The sequence below is a fragment of the Oncorhynchus nerka genome, linkage group LG10 (genome assembly GCF_034236695.1).
Source record: "Oncorhynchus nerka isolate Pitt River linkage group LG10, Oner_Uvic_2.0, whole genome shotgun sequence".
In the NCBI taxonomy this organism is placed as follows: Eukaryota; Metazoa; Chordata; class Actinopteri; order Salmoniformes; family Salmonidae; genus Oncorhynchus; species Oncorhynchus nerka.
Genome location: NC_088405.1, coordinates 73172322 through 73195317, shown reverse-complemented (window position 1 = coordinate 73195317; position 22996 = coordinate 73172322). Strand labels below are relative to the sequence as shown.

General features: G+C 42.9%; 1 protein-coding gene across 3 annotated transcripts in view; it reads left to right on the top strand.

Annotated features, from left to right (window-relative positions):
* The window catches only part of LOC115105691 (dual specificity tyrosine-phosphorylation-regulated kinase 1A-like), a 37273-nt gene extending 25769 nt beyond the window's left edge, over window positions 1-11504 (top strand). For all 3 annotated transcript variants that reach the window (XM_065023729.1, XM_029627987.2, XM_065023730.1), the window contains exons 6-11: window positions 3775-4061; window positions 6086-6232; window positions 6601-6741; window positions 6850-7153; window positions 7437-7552; window positions 7768-11504. In XM_065023729.1, coding sequence (XP_064879801.1) covers window positions 3775-4061; window positions 6086-6232; window positions 6601-6741; window positions 6850-7153; window positions 7437-7552; window positions 7768-8358 — 1586 coding nt within the window. In that variant the 3' untranslated portion in view covers window positions 8359-11504. The remainder of the gene's footprint in view (window positions 1-3774; window positions 4062-6085; window positions 6233-6600; window positions 6742-6849; window positions 7154-7436; window positions 7553-7767) is intronic.
* Window positions 11505-22996: the final 11492 nt, after the last annotated feature.

Below are 22996 nucleotides of genomic sequence, written 5' to 3'. Positions count from 1 at the left end.
CTCCCACTTAAAAAGATGAGAGAGGCCTGTAATTTTCATCATAGGTACACTTCAACTATGACAGACAACCCTCGCAAGGCTGCAGGCCCAGACTCGTCCTCAGAGCATGCGCAGACCAGCTGGCTGGTGTGTTTACGGACATATTGAATCAATCCCTATCCCAGTCTGTTGTTCCCACATGCTTCAAGAGGGCCACCATTGTTCCTGTTCCCAAGAAAGCTAAGGTAACTGAGCTAAATGACTACCGCCCCATAGCACTCACTTCCGTCATCATGAAGTGCTTTGAGAGACTAGTCAAGGACCATATCACCTCCACCCTACCGGACACCCTAGACCCACTCCAATTTGCTTACCGCCCAAATGGGTCCACAGACGATGCAATCTCAACCACACTGCACACTGCCCTAACCCATCTGGACAAGAGGAAGACCTATGTGAGAATGCTGTTCATCGACTACAGCTCGGCATTTAACACCATAGTGCCCTCCAAGCTCGTCATCAAGCTCGAGACCCTGGGTCTCGACCCCGCCCTGTGCAACTGGGTACTGGACTTCCTGACGGGCCGCCCCCAGGTGGTGAGGGTAGGCAACAACATCTCCACCCCGCTGATCCTCAACACTGGGGCCCCACAAGGGTGCGTTCTGAGCCCTCTCCTGTACTCCCTGTTCACCCACGACTGCGTGGCCACGCACGCCTCCAACTCAATCATCAAGTTTGCGGACGACACAACAGTGGTAGGCTTGATTACCAACAACGACGAGACGGCCTACAGGGAGGAGGTGAGGGCCCTCGGAGTGTGGTGTCAGGAAAATAACCTCACACTCAACGTCAACAAAACTAAGGAGATGATTGTGGACTTCAGGAAACAGCAGAGGGAACACCCCCCTATCCACATCGATGGAACAGTAGTGGAGAGGGTAGTAAGTTTTAAGTTCCTCGGCGTACACATCACAGACAAACTGAATAGGTCCACCCACACAGACAGCATCGTGAAGAAGGCACAGCAGCGCCTCTTCAACCTCAGGAGGCTGAAGAAATTCGGCTTGTCACCAAAAGCACTCACAAACTTCTACAGATGCACAATCGAGAGCATCCTGGCGGGCTGTATCACCGCCTGGTACGGCAACTGCTCCGCCCACAACCGTAAGGCTCTCCAGAGGGTAGTGAGGTCTGCACAACGCATCACCGGGGGCAAACTACCTGCCCTCCAGGACAACAACCACCCGAGCCACTGCCTGTTCACCCCGCTATCATCCAGAAGGAGAGGTTAGTACAGGTGCATCAAAGCTGGGACCGAGAGACTGAAAAACAGCTTCTATCAAGGCCATCAGACTGTTAAACAGCCACCACTAACATTGAGTGGCTGCTGCCAACACACTGACTCAACTCCAGCCACTTTAATAATGGGAATTGATGGGAAATGATGTAAAATATATCACTAGCCACTTTAGACAATGCTACCTAATATAATGTTTACATATCCTACATTATTCATTTCATATGTATACGTATATACTGTTCTCTATATCATCTACTGCATCTTTATGTAATACATGTATCACTAGCCACTTTAACTATGCCACTTTGTTTACATACTCATCTCATATGTATATACTGTACTCAATACCATCTACTGTATCTTGCCTATGCCGCTCTGTACCATCACTCATTCATATACCTTTATGTACATATTCTTTATCCCCTTACACTTGTGTCTATAAGGTAGTAGGTTTGGAATTGTTAGCTAGATTACTTGTTGGTTATTACTGCATTGTCGGAACTAGAAGCACAAGCATTTCGCTACACTACTAACATCTACTAACCATGTGTATGTGACAAATAAAATTTGATTTGATGAGAAGAATAAAAATCCAGAAAATCACATTGTAGGATTTTTTATGAATTTATTTGCAAATGATGGTGGAAAATAAGTATTTGGTCAATAACAAAAGTTTTTATACTTTGTTATATATACCCTTTGTTGGCAATGACAGAGGTCAAACGTTTTCTGTAAATCTTCACAAGGTTTTCACACACTGTTGCTGGTATTTTGGCCCATTCCCCAATGCAGATCTCCTCTAGAGCAGTGATGTTTTGGGGCTGTTGCTGGGCAACACGGACTTTCAACTACGTCCAAAGATTTTCTATGGGGTTGAGATCTGGAGACTGGCTAGGCCACGCCAGGACCTCGAAATGCTTCTTACGAAGCCACTCCTTCGTTGCCCGGGCGGTGTGTTTGGGATCATTGTCATGCTGAAAGACCCAGCCACGTTTCATCTTCAATGCCCTTGCTGATGGAAGGAGGTTTTCACTCAAAATCTCACGATGCATGGCCCCATTCATTCTTTCCTTTACACGGATCAGACGTCCTGGTCCCTTTGCAGAAAAACAGCCCCAAAGCATGATGTTTCCACCCCCATGCTTCACAGTAGTTATGGTGTTCTTTGGATGCAACTCAGCATTCTTTGTCCTCCAAACACGACGAGTTGAGTTTTTACCAAAAAGTTATATTTTTGTTTCATCTGACCATATGACATTCCCCCAATCTTCTTCTGGATCATCCAAATGCTCTCTAGCAAACTTCAGATGGGCCTGGACATGTACTGGCTTAAGCAGGGGGACACGTCTGGCACTGCAGGATTTGAGTCCCTGGCGCCATAGTGTGTTACTGATGGTAGGCTTTGTTACTTTGGTCCCAGCTCTCTGCAGGTCATTCACTAGGTCCCCCCGTGTGGTACTGGGATTTTTGCTCACCGTTCTTGTGATCATTTTGACCCCACGGGGTGAGATCTTGCGTGGAGCCCCAGATCGAGGGAGATTATCAGTGGTCTTGTATGTCTTCCATTTCTTCAAACCAAGCTGCTTACCTATTGCAGATTCAGTCTTCCCAGCCTGGTGCAGGTCTACAATTTTGTTTCTGGTGTCCTTTGACAGCTCTTTGGTCTTGGCCATAGTGGAGTTTGTAGTGTGACTGTTTGAGGTTGTGGACAGGTGTCTTTTATACTGATAACAAGTTCAAACTGGTGCCATTAATACAGGTAACGAGTGGAGGACAGAGGAGCCTCTTAAAGAAGAAGTTACAGGTCTGTGAGAGCCAGAAATCTTGCTTGTTTGTAGGTGACCAAATACTTATTTTCCACCATAATTTGCAAATAAATTCATTAAAAATCCTACAATGTGATTTTCTGGATTTTTTCCCCTCATTTTGTCTGTCATAGTTGAAGTGTACCTATGATGAAAATTACAGGCCTCTCATCTTTTTAAGTGGGAGAACTTGCACAATTGGTGGCTGACTAAATACTTTTTTGCCCCACTGTACATACATACATTACATTTATTTATTTGACTTCTGTTCAACTTTGTGATGGAGTCTTTACTATAGTAATACCAGAAAGACCCCAAAACATCTTGATTGAAGTGTGCTACCTGCTAGCTACACAGGACCGCCCCGATGTGTCTAAGTTGGTAGAGCATGGCTTGCAGTGCCAGGGTTCTGGGTTCGATTCCCACGGGGGACCAGTACGAAAAAGTATTAATATGTGTAAGTCGCTCTGGATAAGAGTCTGCTAAATGACTAATATGTAAATGTTTTGGAGAACCTTAATTGAAAAGGCTTTTTACTCCAGGATGAGGCTTAATCTGTCCAGGAAACCAGTCCATTAACATGCGCAAGTCAATAATCAGTATCCAATATGTTAACATCACTAGTGTATCAACCTAACTCAAAACAAATGCTCATTAGTCTTTTTTTTGTCCCCTCTTCTCTCTCTTCAGTTCACCTTAAGCGCCACTTCATGTTCCGGAGCCACCTGTGCTTGGTGTTTGAGATGCTCTCCTACAACCTGTACGACCTGCTGCGGAACACCAACTTCCGTGGCGTCTCACTCAACCTCACACGCAAGTTTGCCCAGCAAATGTGCACAGCACTGTTGTTCCTGGCCACGCCCGAGCTCAGCATTATCCACTGTGACCTGAAGCCCGAGAACATCCTGTTGTGTAACCCCAAGAGGAGCGCCATCAAGATCGTGGATTTTGGCAGCTCCTGCCAGCTGGGACAGAGGGTAGGGCTGGGAATTGCCAGGGATCTCACAATACTTAGGTGCCGATACGATATGTATTGCATTTCTCATTATTCTATAGGTATTGCGATTTGATGTTCCAAAAGTATTCAGACCGCTTCACTTTAATGGCTTAAATCGTTTTTTACACAATACCCCATAATGACAAAGCAGGCAGTTTTTTTTAGAAATGTTTACACTTTTATAAAAAAATAAGCTGATATCACATTTACTAAAGTATTCAAACCCTTTACTCAGTACTTTGAAGCACCTTTGGCAGCGAATTACATTCTCGAGTCTTCTTGCGTGTGATGCTACATGCTTGGCACACCTGTATTTGGGGAGTTTCTCCCATTCGTCTCTGCAGATCCTTTCAAGCTCTGTCAGGTTGGATGGGGAGCGTCGCTGCACAGTTATTTACAGACCTCTCCAGAGATGTTCAAGTCCAGGCTCTGGGTGGGCCACTCAAGGTCATTGAGACTTGTTCCGAAGCCACTCTTGCGTTGTCTTGGCCTTCGCCCCAGTCTGAGGTCCTGGAGCAGGTTTTCATCAAGGATCTCTCGACTTTGCTCCGTTCATCTTTCCCTCGATCCTAACTAGTCTCCCTGCCCCTGAACAACATCCCCACAGCATGATGCTGCCACTACCATGCTTCACCATATGGATGGTGCCAGGTTTCCTCCAGTTGTGATGCTTGGCATTCAGGCCAAAGAGTTTCATCTTGGTTTAATCAGACCAGAGAATCTTGTTTCTCATGGTCAGAGTCCTTTCGGTACCTTTTGGCAAACTCCAATCGGGCTGTCATGTGCATTTTACTGAGGAGTGGCTTCTGTCTGGCCACTTTACTATAAAGACCTGATTGGTGGAGTGCTACAGAGATGGTTGTCTTTCTGGAAGGTTCTCCCATCTCCACAGAGGAACTCTGGAGTTCTGTCAGAGTGACCATCAGGTTTTTGGTCACCTCCCTGACCAATCCCCTTCTCCCCCGATTGCTCAGTTTGGCTGGGCGGCCAGCTCTAGGAAGAGTCTTGGTGGTTCCAAACTTCTTCCATTTAAGAATGATTGAGGCCATTGTGATCTTGGGGACCTTCAATGCTGCAGAAATGCTTTGGTACCTTTCCCCAGATCTGTCCCTGGACACAATTCCGCCACGGACCTCTACGGACAATGCCTTTGACCTCATGGCTTTTTTTTGCTCTGACATGCACTGTAAACTATGGGACCTTTTTATATAGACAGGTCTGTGCCTTTCCAAATCATGTCCAGTCAATTGAAGTACTACAGGTGGACTCCAATCAAGTTGTAGAAACATCTCAAGGATGATCAATTGAAACTGGATGCACCTGAGCTCAATTTCCAGTCTCATAGCAAAGGGTCTAAATTGCTTATGTAAATAAGGTATTTCTGTCATTGTGGGGTATTGTGTGTAGATTGATGTGGATTTTTTAAATGTAATACATTTTAGAACAAGGCTGTAACGTAACAGAATATGGGAAAAAATCAAGGGGTCTAAAGTACTTTCCGAAGGCACTGTATGTTTGCGGCAGAGAGACGAGGGAGAGCATGAGAACATTTTTTAAATGATCAGATAAAATAAAATCTCACTATTTAAAAAGATGGTTTACAAGATATAGGATGAAAAATACTGGCGTTTTTGATAGGCAGCGAAAGCTACGGAGCAAAAAAATAGGTGGAATCTTGTACTCAAATTATCGATTATAATTTGTAACTTGTAACTATCGACCCCCCCCCCATCACTAACAGAGGCTAAGTGAATGAGGAGGAGGATGTTTTTCCTGGAGGTTAATATGGTCATTTTATGCTACATAAGTCTTACACCAAAACTGAGAATCTGATATTTTTGTGACCCACTATGGATTCTCTATTTAATGGATTGATTAATTATTGGATAGATGGATTGGTAGAGTATGATGTGGAAAGATGTTTTATGGAAAGGGTTTCATGGCTAGAAAAGGGTATCAAAAATGCCATGTCCTAATAGCTGTGACCCCTTTCTGTCCACTCAGATCTACCAGTACATCCAGAGTCGCTTCTACCGCTCCCCAGAGGTGCTGCTGGGCATGCCTTATGACCTGGCCATCGACATGTGGTCCCTGGGCTGCATTCTGGTGGAGATGCACACCGGAGAGCCCCTCTTCAGTGGGGCCAATGAGGTAGGACTCATGGAATGAAAAGATGTAGTCTTTATTTAGGATAATATAACTTGTCAGATAATGCTTACCTGTGATGCTTCATTGGGCTCATGTGAGAAAGATTTTCAGTTTTTGTCTTCATCAAGATGAGTGTAGGGAGTGAGAACCTAATAAAGACCAACAGAGGGAGCTGTGGTGCTTTGAACGTTTCAGTAGGAGACCGGACTCCACTTTTCACCTAGTTTAGTTGTTGTATTGTTTATAAGAGGCATGTGTCACATGCCTCTCACATGCCACATGTCACACTATACTCAGGTGCAGGCAATTTCATACGCAGTTAGTGCCAAATAGGGTAAGACATTCTTAATTGTGGTCTTCTGATTTTTCAGATTGATCAAATTAACAAAATAGTGGAAGTTCTGGGTGTCCCTCCCAATTACATATTGGACCAGGCGCCCAAGGCCAGAAAGTTCTTTGAGAAGATATCGGACAGCACGTGGGGTGCAAAGAAGACCAAAGATGGCAAAAGGGTGAGTTCAACAAAATCACCCTGTCAATTATGTTGTTGTGATGTCATAAATGTCCTTTGCAATAGTGAGTGTATATATCCTCAAAGTCTCTGTTCTGTGTGTGCACAGTATAAGCCGCCGGGCATGCGGAAGCTGCACAGCATCCTGGGTGTGGAGGCGGGGGGTCCTGGGGGGCGGCGGGCGGGTGAGTCTGGCCACGCTGTCGCTGACTACTTGAAGTTCAAGGATCTGATCCTTCGGATGCTGGACTACGACCCCAAGAGCCGCATCCAGCCCTACTACGCCCTGCAGCACAGCTTCTTCAAGAAGACTGCGGATGAGGGGACCAACACGAGCAGCAGCGTGTCCACCAGCCCCGCACTGGAGCAGTCCCAGTCCTCTGGAACCACCTCCAGCACCTCCTCCAGCTCAGGTAGGGAGAGCAACGCAGCTGCAAAGCTGCATGGAGAACTTGGGGGTTCACTTTGAAGCATTAGCGTGACCTTAGACCCATGTCTCTCAGTCCAATCCTGGGGAACCCCTGGGGTGTTCACTTTGTTTGCGCTAGCCTCGCACACTGGGATTCCCAAGGAATACATTTTTTCAGTACCGGATTAGACATGATGAAATTAGTGTAGGTAGTGCAGAGCCTTAAGGGAGATTGGAACTGTCTCAAATGTTCAACATAAATTTCTGTTTGTGTTTCTGCTCTGCAGGAGGGTCGTCTGGCACGAGCACCAGTGGGCGGGCGCGCTCGGACCCAACACATCGGCACAGCGGAGGTCACTTCAGTGCCGTGCAGGCCATGGACTGCGAAAATCTCTTCCCACAGGCAAGTCTCATACACACGCTATTGCTCCTGGCCAAGTGACCCCCACTAGATTGTCACATAGTCTATAACCCAGGTTAACAACCTTTACCCCAACTCCCATTTGAGATGGATGAGCCCTCTCATATGCACAGCTTGGGGAAGTATTGGGTTTTCTAAGCATAGGTGTAACCTGTTATCAATCATTTGAGTTACTGACTGTTGCTGTTGTGTGTCAGGCGAGGCAGCCGCTCCCTCCCCCAGTTGGCTGGGCAGGTGGCAAAGGGGTGCAGACAGTGACAGTGGAGACCCACCCCGTCCAGGAAACCACCTTTCACGTGCCTCCCCAGGCGCCCAAGGCCATCCACCCCTTGGCCCCCGGCAACAGCTCCTCCGCCCACCAGCACCATCACCACGGACACCATCACTTACACCATCAACCCCACCACCCCCATGGACAGCAGGGCCTGTTTGCGCGGTCCCACCTCTACCACTCCCCTATCAACAGTGCCTCCACAGAGAACTCGGTGGAGGTGGTGCACGGCCACCTGTCTATGACCTCCATGTCTTCCTCCTCCTCCTCCACATCTTCCTCCTCCGCCGGGACCCAGGGGAACAAGGCTTACCAGCTGCGCCCGCTCCCTGCCAACGCAGCCGTGGACTTTGGCCAGAACGGCAGAATGGGACTGGGTGCCTTCTCCAACCCCAGACAAGAGACTGGGATGGCGGGCCACCCCACCTACCCCATGGGCATGAGACAAGGCATAGACAGGGAGGAGTCGCCCATGGCAGGAGTCTGTGTACAGCAGAGTTCTGTCGCCAGTTCGTGACTAAACTGAGAATGTTTTGTTTTTTTGAAGGTGGTGGGTTTTTAGTTCAACAAAAAAAGTGCGTAAAGAATCAAAAAGCTGCTTTAAACTAGAGGGGGAGATTATCACTTACTCTCTACCACAGTGCAAAGCCCACCATTTCTCCAACTCCTCCCCATGCCACCCTTGGGTTTCTCTCTTCACTTTGGTTTCAAATGGGATTATTCGCTCCACCATTTTCAGTGTTCACAGGGAATTAGATTTTTACTACAAACGTTCTTGCATAACATACTTCACAACAGTACTGAAACATCCGTTCATTTCACATACAACTCTCACTCGACTGCATGGTTTGCATTATTCCTTGTTATTGTCAGCCGAGAGCTTAGAAGTCTGTGGATAGAAAATCACGTAGACATTATTTGTTAACGGCTATTTAGTAAAGGAATTGTTACAGCACCGTAACATTTCCAGAAACTCCTATCCACACATTTGCACTTTTTTCCATATTCGGCAAGAATAATTTTCTCTGGATTTATATTCTCATTTGAATTTTTCTGTTCTGTTGTACAATCCCACCTGTGAGCTGTGAGACATGAAGTGTATACTACAAAGCAGGATCAATGAGTTAGCTAACTTTTATAAACAACCAGGTTTTTGTCATTAGACCATTTCCATTTCAAGCTTCTTTTTTTAAAATAAGTTATTTCTGAATATTTAGGCAAGTTGGCTGGCTAACTCATTGATCCTGCTTTGTAGTATACCTGTCCATAGAGTGGCAGAGGATTGAAGCATTATACAGGGAGTTTCCATCTCGCTGGGTTTGTTTCTTTGAGAGGAATGTGGATGCGCTGCGCGGGGCCAGCCATGTACAGCTGTGCAGCAGAGTGCCATGCTGGGAGGCCCCAGGCAAGTACAAGTCCTAGCCCTCCCCGGACTTGAAAAAGGCCACACTGAAGAGATGTACTTAGGAGCAGTGGCCAGGGCCGAGCCACCCCAAACCTACAGTACAGTTGTCCGGGCAGTGTCCGGTTTTTTAGATAACTCTTTGGCCTTATGTTTTTTTGGGACTCTCAAATTAAGGGTGGGGGGTGGGGAACGAAGCTGGACATTATCGTTTAAATGAGAAAATAGCTTTCTATTTTTGAAGTTTGGGTATAAAACAAACATAATTCTTAACAAAGAAAATGTAGAAAAAATGTGTTTTGAGAATGGTAATTTGAGGCCTTTAACTAAAACGTGTGACTTGCGAGGTCCAGTGATTGCCGGGCCTTGTAAGTTCACAGAAGTATTTTTGTTGCAAGATGGATGGAATTGGCTATGACTGTCCCTTCCAACTTTTTACTTGTTTCTTCAGCATGTGGTTCCTCCAACAGAGCATCTGCAAAAATGTCTTCTGTTCATCTTTAATATGAAAACATGCTGAATTTTATGTGACTGCTTTTTTGCCTCACAATTATGCTGTGAATTTTACAGTAATTTATTTTCCCTTTTTGATAATTTATTGTACCAAAGCTGTTTTTATAGCACATAGATTTCTGTAACCAATAATGTAGCAGTTCTGCACTTTGACACAAGGTATATCAAGACCTTTTTAAAATGTCAGCAAAAATGGCTGAATCTATTGCTTTAGCAAAACTGGAGCGGTTGTTGAACTCAGTACATTTACTGTTAGCTGAATCTTCAACAGAATTGGTTGTAAAGGTTTTTTTTTTCTCTAAAAAGACAAACAACAAACAAAACAAATCTCTCATTGGTATAACTTTTCTGTTCTCAAGGACTTGAGGGACAATAGATGCCAACGCTGATTGCTACTCTGCGGGTTCCGGAGTATCAGTATGGTCGCTGTTAGTTGAGGCAAGTCCTCGTATTCATGAGTTGAAAGTGAGAGAGGAAAGATGTGAACGGTGCATTAATCCTTCAATTTGTGACCAGGTATTCAGCGGTTGTTTCAAACGTGCCTGTCTGGATAAAGCTGCCCTGACTACTTTCGGCAGTCTTCATGGCAGTGGCTAAAATGGTGTCCCTTTTCCCCCGTCAATTTAGAAACAACCTTTTTTGACCTAGCTAGCAGAGAGGCATTGTACACATCCACATTTTAGCTGGGATACTGCTCTAAATTAGCTCAAATCCATCTTTGACTGAAGCTCTCACCATGGAGGTTGAATCCAAAAGGAAACTAGTAGGGATGAATGGTGTGAGAGGTGAGCCCTGCCTGCTGGAGTGTCCTACTCCAGTCTCATCGTGTGATGCCTGAGGATACGGGACAACTGGCCTAAGTTTTGTACCCTTTGCAAAAATGTAAGGGGGCGGCAACAGCTAGAGGAAAGGTGTCCATGACATCACAGGCTTCAGGTGTTTACTTTTCAACCCCATTTTAATAGCTGAAATAGAATTTATTATGTATATATTTGTATTTTTTTAATAAAGGAAGTTTAGAACTCACTACTTTTTTCCTAATGGTATTTTGAGTACATTTAAGTCAATGTGGAGACCATGCAGTGGAAGTTCTGTGATATTAGTCAGTGGGTAACCGTGCTTCCAGGCCAAAGTAGTTGACAATGCCAGTACAAATGCAAAACTTTTAGGGTTTAAATTAACAGGAGAGTAGATATTCATACCGTAAATATTATAGACAGGGTATAGTGTGTGGATGTGTCTACAAACCTGAATGACAGCTGTGTTTTAATATATAAATACATACGCAATTATGTACATATATTACAGGAACTATTTTTAGGTGCATCAAAATTGGCATAAGCTTCCACCGTGGGGCCATTTGCAGTCGGGCTACTGATACGTGTGTGTGAAAGTGAAAGCCACGATCGTCAACAAACCATCCAACTTTTACTCCCAAGTGTTCAATATCATTTCTGCTCTGCTCCCTATTTAATTGGAATACAGGCTTTTTATTGCCACCCTTGCCTTCCTGTCCCCCAGTCGTCTGATTTTTGAGTGATTGACAACAGTTTGGTTACAGGACATCTGACGTGCATTGTAAAGATTAAACGGCATGGGAAAAGAAATACCTGTGTCCACAGATTGTAAGATCTAGTCAATACTTGCTCTGTATATGAGAATGTTCCAAACATTTTTTTTAAATGGACAAGCCCTTTGTATTATATTCAAGCGGTCTTATGTATGATATAAACATTTAAAAAATTGAATCAACTGAGTCTATTTGTTTCCTTTTTCCCTGCCACTTTTTTTGGTTCTCAGATGGGTAACGACTGGAATTTAATCACAGTAGACATGTCTAGAATGCCAACCCAAGTATTTTAACTAGTCTAGTTCCCATCGTGACAATGTTATGCTTCAGTAAGGATAATGAAAAGCACAATCTTCAAATAACCTTTTTACACAATGGCATTGAATGTGTTAACCCTCTTCACTTGGTCCTTTTATGAATGGATTGCGATCATTCTTAAAATGTCCGAATAGATCAGTTCCTTTACTCTCATGGAATTTGCCAATAGATCAGTTCCTTTTCTCTCATGGAATTTGCCAATAGATCAGTTCCTTTACTCTCATGGAATTTCAGGAATGTTTCTCATTTTGGAGTCAAAATGGCACTGAAGAACCAAGTAAAACCGAATGTTCAGGCGCTGCCTTCCGGCGCCGACAGAGATGGCCGCCTCGCTTCGCGTTCCTAGGAAACTATGCAGTTTTTTGTTATTTTACGTGTTATTTCTTACATTAGTACCCCAGGTCATCTTAGGTTTCATTACATACAGTCGAGAAGAACTACTGAATATAAGATCAGCGTCAACTCACCATCAGTACGACCAAGAATATGTTTTCCGCGACACGGATCCTGTGTTCTGCCTTACAAACAGGACAACGGAATGGATCGCATGCAGCGACCCAAGGAAACGACTCCGAAAAAGAGGGAAACGTAGCGGTCTTCTGGTCAGACTCAGGACAAGGGCACATCGCGCACCACTCCCCAGCATTCTTCTTGCCAATGTCCAGTCTCTTGACAACAAGGTTGATGAAATCCGAGCAAGGGTAGCATTCCAGAGGGACATCAGAGACTGCAATGTTCTCTGCTTCACGGAAACATGGCTCACTGGAAAGACGCTATCCGGGGCGGTGCAGCCAACAGGTTTCTCCACGCATCGCGCCGACAGAAACAAACATCTTTCTGGTAAGAAGAGTGGCGGGGGCGTATGCCTCATGACTAACGAGACATGGTGTGAACTCAAATCCTTCTGTTCACCTGATTTAGAATTCCTCACAATCAAATGTAGACCGCATTATCTTCCAAGAGAATTCTCTTCGATTATAATCACAGCCGTATATATCCCCCCCCAAGCAGACACATCGTTGGCTCTGAACTAACTTTATTTAACTCTTTGCAAACTGGAAACTATTTATCCGGAGGCTGCATTCATTGTAGCTGGGGATTTTAACAAAGCTAATCTGAAAACAAGACTCCCTAAATTTTATCAGCATATCGATTGCGCAACCAGGGGTGGTAAAACCTTGGATCATTGTTACTCTAACTTCCGCGACGCATATAAGGCCCTGCCCCGCCCCCTTTCGGAAAAGCTGACCACGACTCCATTTTGTTGATCCCTGCCTACAGGCAGAAACTTAAACAAGAGGCTCCCACGCTGAGGTCTGTCCAACGCTGGTCAGACCAAGCTGACTCCACACTCCAAGACTGCTTCCATCACGTGGACTGGGACATGTTTCGTATTGCGTCAGATAAAAATATTGACGAATACGCTGATTCGGTGTGCGAGTTCATTAGAACGTGCGTTGAAGATGTCGTTCCCATAGCAACGATAAAAACATTCCCTAACCAGAAACCGTGGATTGATGGCAGCATTCGCGTGAAACTGAAAGCGCGAACCACTGCTTTTAATCAGGGCAAGGTGTCTGGCAACATGACCGAATACAAAGAGTGCAGCTATTCCCTCCGCAAGGCTATTAAACAAGCTAAGCGTCAGTACAGAGACAAAGTAGAATCTCAATTCAACGGCTCAGACACAAGAGGCATGTGGCAGGGTCTACAGTCAATCACGGACTACAAGAAGAAACCCAGCCCAGTCACGGACCAGGATGTCTTGCTCCCAGGCAGACTAAATAACTTTTTTGCCCGCTTTGAGGACAATACAGTGCCACTGACACGGCCTGCAACGAAAACATGCGGTCTCTCCTTCACTGCAGCCGAGGTGAGTAAGACATTTAAACGTGTTAACCCTCGCAAGGCTGCAGGCCCAGACGGCATCCCCAGCCGCGCCCTCAGAGCATGCGCAGACCAGCTGGCCGGTGTGTTTACGGACATATTCAATCAATCCCTATACCAGTCTGCTGTTCCCACATGCTTCAAGAGGGCCACCATTGTTCCTGTTCCCAAGAAAGCTAAGGTAACTGAGCTAAACGACTACCGCCCAGTAGCACTCACTTCCGTCATCATGAAGTGCTTTGAGAGACTAGTCAAGGACCATATCACCTCCATCCTACCTGACACCCTAGACCCACTCCAATTTGCTTACCGCCCAAATAGGTCCACAGACGATGCAATCTCAACCACACTGCACACTGCCCTAACCCACCTGGACAAGAGGAATACCTATGTAAGAATGCTGTTCATCGACTACAGCTCGGCATTCAACACCATAGTACCCTCCAAGCTCGTCATCAAGCTCGAGACCCTGGGTCTCGACCCCGCCCTGTGCAACTGGGTACTGGACTTCCTGACGGGCCGCCCCCAGGTGGTGAGGGTAGGCAACAACATCTCCTCCCCGCTGATCCTCAACACGGGGGCCCCACAAGGGTGCGTTCTGAGCCCTCTCCTGTACTCCCTGTTCACCCACGACTGCGTGGCCATGCACGCCTCCAACTCAATCATCAAGTTTGCGGACGACACAACAGTGGTAGGCTTGATTACCAACAACGACGAGACGGCCTACAGGGAGGAGGTGAGGGCCCTCGGAGTGTGGTGTCAGGAAAATAACCTCACACTCAACGTCAACAAAACTAAGGAGATGATTGTGGACTTCAGGAAACAGCAGAGGGAACTCCCCCCTATCCACATCGATGGAACAGTAGTGGAGAGGGTAGCAAGTTTTAAGTTCCTCGGCATACACATCACAGACAAACTGAATTGGTCCACTCACACTGACAGCGTCGTGAAGAAGGCGCAGCAGCGCCTCTTCAACCTCAGGAGGCTGAAGAAATCCGGCTTGTCACCAAAAGCACTCACAAACTTTTACAGATGCACAATCGAGAGCATCCTGGCGGGCTGTATCACCGCCTGGTACGGCAACTGCTCCGCCCTCAACCGTAAGGCTCTCCAGAGGGTAGTGAGGTCTGCACAACGCATCACCGGGGGCAAACTACCTGCCCTCCAGGACACCTACACCACCCGATGTTACAGGAAGGCCATAAAGATCATCAAGGACATCAACCACCCGAGACACTGCCTGTTCACCCCGCTATCATCCAGAAGGCGAGGTCAGTACAGGTGCATCAAAGCTGGGACCGAGAGACTGAAAAACAGCTTCTATCTCAAGGCCATCAGACTGTTAAACAGCCACCACTAACATTGAGTGGCTGCTGCCAACACACTGTCATTGACACTGACCCAACTCCAGCCACTTTAATGATGGGAAATGTTGTAAATATATCACTAGCCACTTTAAACAATGCTACCTTATATAATGTTACTTACCCTACATTATTCATCTCATATGCATACGTATATACTGTACTCTACATCATCGACTGCATCCTTATGTAATACATGTATCACTAGCCACTTTAACTATGCCACTTTGTTTACTTTGTCTACATTCTCATCTCATATGTATATACTGTACTCGATACCATCTACTGTATGCTGCTCTGTACCATCACTCATTCATATATCCTTATGTACATATTCTTTATCCCCTTACACTGTGTATATGGAATTGTTAGTTAGATTACTTGTTGGTTATCACTGCATTGTCGGAACTAGAAGCACAAGCATTTCGCTACACTCGCATTAACATCTGCTAACCATGTGTATGTGACAAATACAATTTGATTTGATTTGCAGAAAGCGAGCCTAAAATACTTTGGTCCTTACCGCTTTGCAATGATTTGAATACTTACTTGGTGTGACATGACAGGTAACACTTGCGAGATACCTGGTGAAATCAACATCTTAAACATTTTGCAGTTGCTGTTTTCTTGATGTTTCATATACTGTAAGAGGCATCCTTTGTTTGACACCAGAGACCATGTATTTAGAGTAGTGGCTGAGGTGTTGGACTGATTGGTAGACAGCAGGATTGTATTGGTGTTAGAAGTACAGAACACTTGTTAGGAACTTTGTCATTCCTCCTCAGACCTCACTTCTCAACTAGTCAAGTGTCACCTCTCCTCAACCTTCATCCTTCCCCTAGTCAAGTATCAAACCTGCACTGGTCAAGCTTCACCCCTGCATTGTTCAGGTATCACCCCTCTGACTCACCTGTGCATCAGTTCTCACTCTTGCATTAAAGCACATTTTTAAATTGCAATGAGCTTTTCTATTGACCAGCTAGTGATCATTTATGATTTAATTCATTTCAACAATACAATATCTTAGGGACATCATTGCACACATGATAGAACAACATTATGTACTGAAATACATTTTACTGCGATGCTTCCCAGCTCTGCTTCGTCAAAGAAACGGAGTGGCACTGGTTTCCCTACTGGGTGTTCCATCTTTAACTTGCTAGCTAGCTGTGTTCTTTTATTGACAGGCTAGCTAACACCCAAACTACATAGATGGAGTAGGTCTAGTTACAAAGCAGGATCATTGAGTTATAGACAATTAATTTGCTTTCATTTTTGGAATGGGCATGGTTTGCTTTATTGCTTAAATCAACCAATGTTAATTAGCTATGGTGATGTATCAGAATTCTAAGAATGTAATAGGGTATCCAAGATCTGGGAAGTGGAGTGGTTGAGTTAACTTGCCGCCAGTGGAGTGCCAATGTATGACATTCATATTACCTAGCAACATTTTCATTGAAATTAATTTAATCATAGTTAATTATGAAGGTAATTGCTAGCTACATTTTCCCAAACTTATAACTCCGTTTTTTTTGTTGTCAAATGTGCCTGTTTTTCGGCTAATGGAAAAGTTCACCATTGTGCAAAAAAAGGGCAGGGTGAGAATACAAAATGAGGCTTGATTACTGAGCAATGCAGGGGTGAGGATTGACTAGTGCAGGGTTGATTCTTTTTTTCTTTTTTTAGAGGGTGGATCAGCTTAATATTGCGAAAAGAATGTTGCTTCCAATGTAATTGTCTGCATCATTTCCAATCCCCCATATTTTTGTGGTAAATATATATATCCATACACGCATGCATATATATACACATACCTATATAGACATACTTTTTTAAAGAATACACCTTTATTATTATTCCCCGCAAACCCTTCCGCCGATTCCCCCAATTGGAGTAAACTAATAAACACTTCTGCTTCTACCTTCAATCCATACATCTTATACACACTCTACAGACACAGTCTACTTTACAATAGTTCTCTCTTGTTTGTTCTTAGTCCTTCCTCTATTTCTGATGTCCATCCAGTTTGATGATTTCTATTTGTAACTATGCTATTTCACAAAAGTTCCGAACCTATATACATTTTACAGATCCCGTATGTTTTACATTGTTTATTTTGTTATTAGTCCCACCCTGCAGCTCCACTCAACCCCTCCCATCTGTCTCTCAACATCATCCATTTTGGATTTCTACTTGCCTTATATTTTACAACTGTGCTGTGATGCTTCACAAAATAATTGAACCTTCCTATTCTCATAGCTTCTACAGATTGTAAATTAAAAATAAACATTTTTGCTAAAATAATTATTATATTATTGATTGACTATGGCTTTTCAAATCACCCAGTATTGCTATCTGTAGTGTTAGTTCTAGGCAAATGTTGCAATTCTTCAGCCATTCCTGGACCTGTGACCAAAAATGAGCTACATATGGACAGTACCAAAATAAATTATCTAATGACTCTGCCTCCTCACAGCAGAATCTGCAGAGCTGGGAAGATTGTATCCCCCATATATATAACATTCTATTAGTTGCAAGAATTTTGTATAGTAATTTATATTGAAAAATTCGAAATTTTGAATTCGGCGTTGTTTTGCGTATCAATTCATAAACCATGTGCCATGGAATGGGTACATCGAAAATCTCTTCCCAACTATTTTGCAATTAATATGGCACAGCTGTCAGTTTTTTGGTCCTTAAATAAAAACATATACCAATTTAATTTATCACACTTTTCTTTAACCATTTATGTTCTTTACTACAGGGCCGACATACAAGTTCCTTACTTTTTTCCCCCCTTCTACTTGCCTATTCCATTTTTGTGGTAATGCTGCAATTAATTGGTTGTAATTTTGGGTAGAGCAGACATTTCCATATGTCTGTGTTAGCTGCATGTGCGACATAACTCCACCAGTCCTATTTATGATATCATTCACTAAATGTATACCTTTTTTAAACATTTATTCGATAAATACCGTTTTTTTTAATCAATTAGTATATTTGAATTTAACCACAATATTTGTTGTACTATTTGTTCCGTCCTTTCAGGTGGATTAAACTGAAATTGCAACCAACTTTCTAAGGCTTGTTTAAAAAATAAAGATATTTTGGAGATTATTTCCTTTTCAAACAACCGAAAGTGAGCAGGTGTAATCTGAATAAAGGGGAAAAGGCCCTTCCTAAATATAGGATGAGACATTCGTACCAATTGACTAGAGAACCAGTTTGGATTTAAGTATAACTTTTGTATGACTGATGCCTTTAGTGAGAAGTCTAATGCTTCAATATTTAATCATTTCTGCCCACCGAATTCATATTTGTTATATAAATAGGCCCTTTTAATTTGATCTGGTATGTCTACATATCCGTCAGACCACCCAATCGGCAAACTACATGGTAATGTAAAATGTGAATTTTTTTAGTGATCCAATACGTAATATGGTACATTTATCATAATTTGGTTTTAATCCAGAGAGGATAGCAAAAGTATCTAGATCCTCTAAGAGGCCGTGGAGAGACTCCAATTGTGGTTTTAAAATAAAACATGAATCATCAGCGTACAATGACACCTTAGCTTTTAGGCCACGGATTTCTAATCCCTTTATTTTTGTTTGATCTAATCTTTGCAGCTAACATTTCGATGGCAATAATAAACATATATGCCAATAGTGGACAACCTTGTTTTACTCCTCTAGATAGTTTAAAACTTTCTGAGATGTAGCCATTATTTATTATTTTACACTTAGGGTTACTATACATAACCTTAAGGTTAAGGGTTGATTCTTGACTAGGGGTGGGTTGATTCTTGACTAGGGGTGGGTTGAGGAGAAGGGGTGATGCTGGACTTGTGCAGGGTTAAGATGAATGGCGAGGGAGGAGTGAGGTCTGAGGAGGAGGAATGGCGAAGTTCCTGGGAGGCCATCGAAGGTGTGCCCAGGTGTTAGCAACTTGATATAGTGAAGTGTGGGAAAGAAAGGAGTTGTGTAAATATTGGGACATTTGTATTTCATCCTTCTCAAACCAATGATATGTATTAACCCTAGATTACTTACAGGGGGTGTTGTTTTGAAGCCACCCGCAGCAATTTTGGCACTCCATTGTAAAAAAAGATTTTGAAGGCATTTGGAAATTAATGTCTACATTCGCTTTTGACTAGTGTATTATATTAGACACCTTAATACATACTTTTAAATTATATTAAGTGAACAGAACATGAACATTTTAACTATAATAAAATATATTTTTTAGAGTATTTTCCAGGTACCGGGTGTGCAGGCTCTTGGGACATTCATTGGAACCTTTTCATCTGCGGACCGGCTTTCACAGCTCTCCGTATCTGAGGACAGAAAAAAAGACCAAGAAACCGGCGTCATTATACTAAAATTAGGCAGCACTGAATATTATGTTGCTATTATCTCTCTGTCCTAATACATAGTCTTCCTTGCTATGGACTTGAACTGGAGAATATTTTCGTAATGTCCTCCCACAAAATGACCTGCCCTTTCCAGTAGCCTACTGTCCCTTTACTGACAGCTGGAGCTGCAGTCGTTTCACCCCCTTCCATGGCTCTTATCTACAATTGCATTTCGAGCTTGTGTTTTTAACTTCCAATGATACATCAAGATAGATAGCTAATAGGAAGTTACATTACATTGGATTCACTTAGCTATACAAAGGCCTACTGTAGGTAGCAGTAAAGGGCTTGGGTTACATAAACTCAGCAAAGAAAGAAACGTTCTCACTGTCAACTGCGTTTATTTTCAGCAGACTTAACGTGTAAATATTTGTATGAACATAAGATTCAACAACTGAGACATAAACTGAACAAGTTCCACAGACATGTGATAGGTGATAACTGAGGATGGATCAACAACATTGCAGTTACTCCACAATACTAACCTAAATGACAGAGTGAAAAGAAGGAAGCCTGTACAGAATAAAAATAATTGTTTGTAACAAGGCACTAAATAATACTAAAGAATATGGCAAAGCAAATAACTTTTTGTCCTGAATACAAGGTGTTATGTTTGGGGCAAATTAAACACGACACATTACTGAGTACCCCTCTCCATATGTTTAAGCATGGTGGTGGCTGCATCATCTTATGGGTGTTGTTGTAATTGTTAAGGACTTGGGAGTTTTTCAGGATAAAAAAATGAACAGAATGGAGCTAAGCACAGGCAAAATCCTTGAGGAAAAACCTGGTTAAGTCTGCTTTCCACCAGACACTGGGAGAGGAATTCACCTTTCAGTGGGACAATAACCTAAAACACAATTTTATACCTTATCCTAAACATGATGGGATGTTTATGAACTCAGGAACCATACCAGTGTGGAAGAAACTGCTTTCAGTATACAGTACTTTGTATCCCTCATTTATTTTGGCAGTTACCTGTATCACCAGTGAAATGGAAATGCTCTTGAAGAATTATATTTCCTTGTTTGTTTTTTTGTTTAGTGCATATTAACTATATTGATGTTCCTCATATATGTCTAATGGCTTGTCAACCCCTAACAACACCTAACACACAGCCCAATGACAAGTACGCTGATTCATACCACTTACGCTTTCTCTTGTTTTGGGGGCAAATCAAACACACAAACACATTTCTTTCAAACATACTGTATAAATGTATTTAAAAAATGTGTCACTATAGTCGTTTGGGTTACTGTACAATGATTGTGCTTTCATATAAAGCATGCTTTCCATCCATCCATTGCCCGTGTGCTATCACACTGACATGTTAGGGAAAGGCAGAGATGGTCTATAGAAAAGGACAGGTTTTCATCACTATCTTTTACTTTTGTTTCTTAAGCTGCAATGAATACAAATCCACAGAGAAACCAAAATGAAAACGTTTTTGTAGCAGCACATTTTGATTGTTTGATGCATTACCCTCCTACTCATCTATATGAGTAGGAGGGTAATGCTGAGTAATATAATGGACATCTGATAAAATCCCCCGTTCTGAAGGTCCTGAAATTCAGCCATAAAGTAGGCTACATTCACTTTCACCTCAGATTGTGACTGAAATGTGTGTGGGCTTGTGCGCAACTGGGTGCAGCTGTGAGCTTGTGTGTGCATTTGTGTGATAGCAGATAGCATTTTGGTTTCAGCATTGGGAAATGGAAAACTTCCCCAGGTAGGCCGTCCACCCCACCCCCGCCTCCCACCTCTGCTTGCAACAGAAACAATGAACTGCCATCCGACTTGACTGTTGTCAGGGGCAAAGTGCGTTGCTTAATTGCTTTGCTTAACTGTCAAGCCCGTTCCCGGCCCATGTTTTTATGAAAAATCAAGTCTGATCTATATTAAATCAAAATGGTGCAGGGGCGTTTTGACACACGCTGATGTGATGCTGAAGATACTGAGTTGGTGGATGTTGAAAGGGCCCCCGCTATGAGGGAGAAACATATCTAGTCAATTTGAAACTGGCATTTCAGAGCCACAGTCTTGGAGTCGGGCTTTTAGATCAGAGAGACACAAGGAATATATCATTATCTTGAAAATCATTCACTTAGCTGGGGAACAGACACGCACATACGCGATCGGTGTTCCTTCCCTGGGACGTTTGAGCTAACGTAGGCTAATGCGATTAGCATGAGATTGTAAGTAACAAGAGCATTTCCCAGGACATAGACATATTTGATATTAGCAGAAAGCTTCATTTCTTGTTAATCTAACTGCACTGTCCAATTTACAGTGACTATTACAGTGAAATAATACCATGCTATTGTTTGAGGAGAGTGCGCAATTTTGAACAAAGTTATTAATAAACAAATTAGGAACATTTGGGCAGTCTTGATTTAACATTTTTAACAGAAATGCAATGGTTCATTGGATCAGTCTAAAACGTTGATCATACACTGCTGCCATCTAGTGACCAAAATCTAAATTGCATCTGGGCTGGAATAATACATTATGGCCTTTCTCTTGCATTTCAAGGATGATGCTACAAAAACAAAAGAACGGTTGTTTTTTCTTTGCATGATCTTTTACCAGATCTATTGAGTCATATTCTCCTACATTCCTTTCACATTTCCACAAACTTCAAAGTGTTTCCTTTCAAATGGTACCAATAATATGCATATCCTTGCTTCAGGGCCTGAGCTACAGGCAGTTAGATTTGGGTATGTCAGTTTTGGCTGAAATTGAAGAAAAGGGGCGGGCGGATCTTTACATTTACGGCACCTCTATTCTTGTCTATTGTCCGAGTATAACCTTATTGTTACACACAACACAATGCAGAGAAGACCAGTTCAACATAGATAAACGGCTTAACAATAAATGTATTGGGGTCTCAATCAAAGCTGTAATATGTACTGTATTGCTGATTGGTCCCACTAGCTCATTAGTTGAGCATTTGCATAATAAAGCAATTCAATGCAAGTACTATGAAGTTAAGCATTAATGCTGCTAAACTATATTAAGTCCATACCCAGCCTTAATTACAATATACTATGTACTTTTTCAAGCTGTATATAGTGCTAATGAGAAGTCTTGTTAAATGAATATCGACTCGACTTTGTGCTGTTGCAGTTTCTTTTGGTGGCATTTCTCATCTCTGATTTGGATCATTTTGTGAGAGACAAAACAGATTCATTTTCTACTGTCATCATTTTATATACATTTACATTTTACATTTAAGTCATTTAGCAGACGCTCTTATCCAGAGCGACTTACAAATATACTTCAAATCAATTGCATGGCATGAGAGTTGAGAAGCTCGAGTAACAAGCAGTCCTGGAAGAACAGGACTTTAGCTTAGCTGTGCTGTGCTGTTTGGTACATCACTGAAGCAGAGCTGGCAAACACAGTCTTCCCGAACTCTAGCTCTACCATTTATTGGTCCTGTACTGTACCACATGGTTTAAAAGGTGCCCGCCCTTTAGATTGAATAGGATTGTTCCTTTCAATGAATAATTCTCACAATATTGACCACAGTATGAATATATTTCTCAATTTCATTAAATCCACACAAAAGGTAGAATACGATTTTTATCAATAAAAGACCGTGAGAAGTATTGTTGAAGTTGATTTATGAACCAGTATGTTGGAATGTAATCATGTTAAAGTTACAACTTAATACAACCATGATTG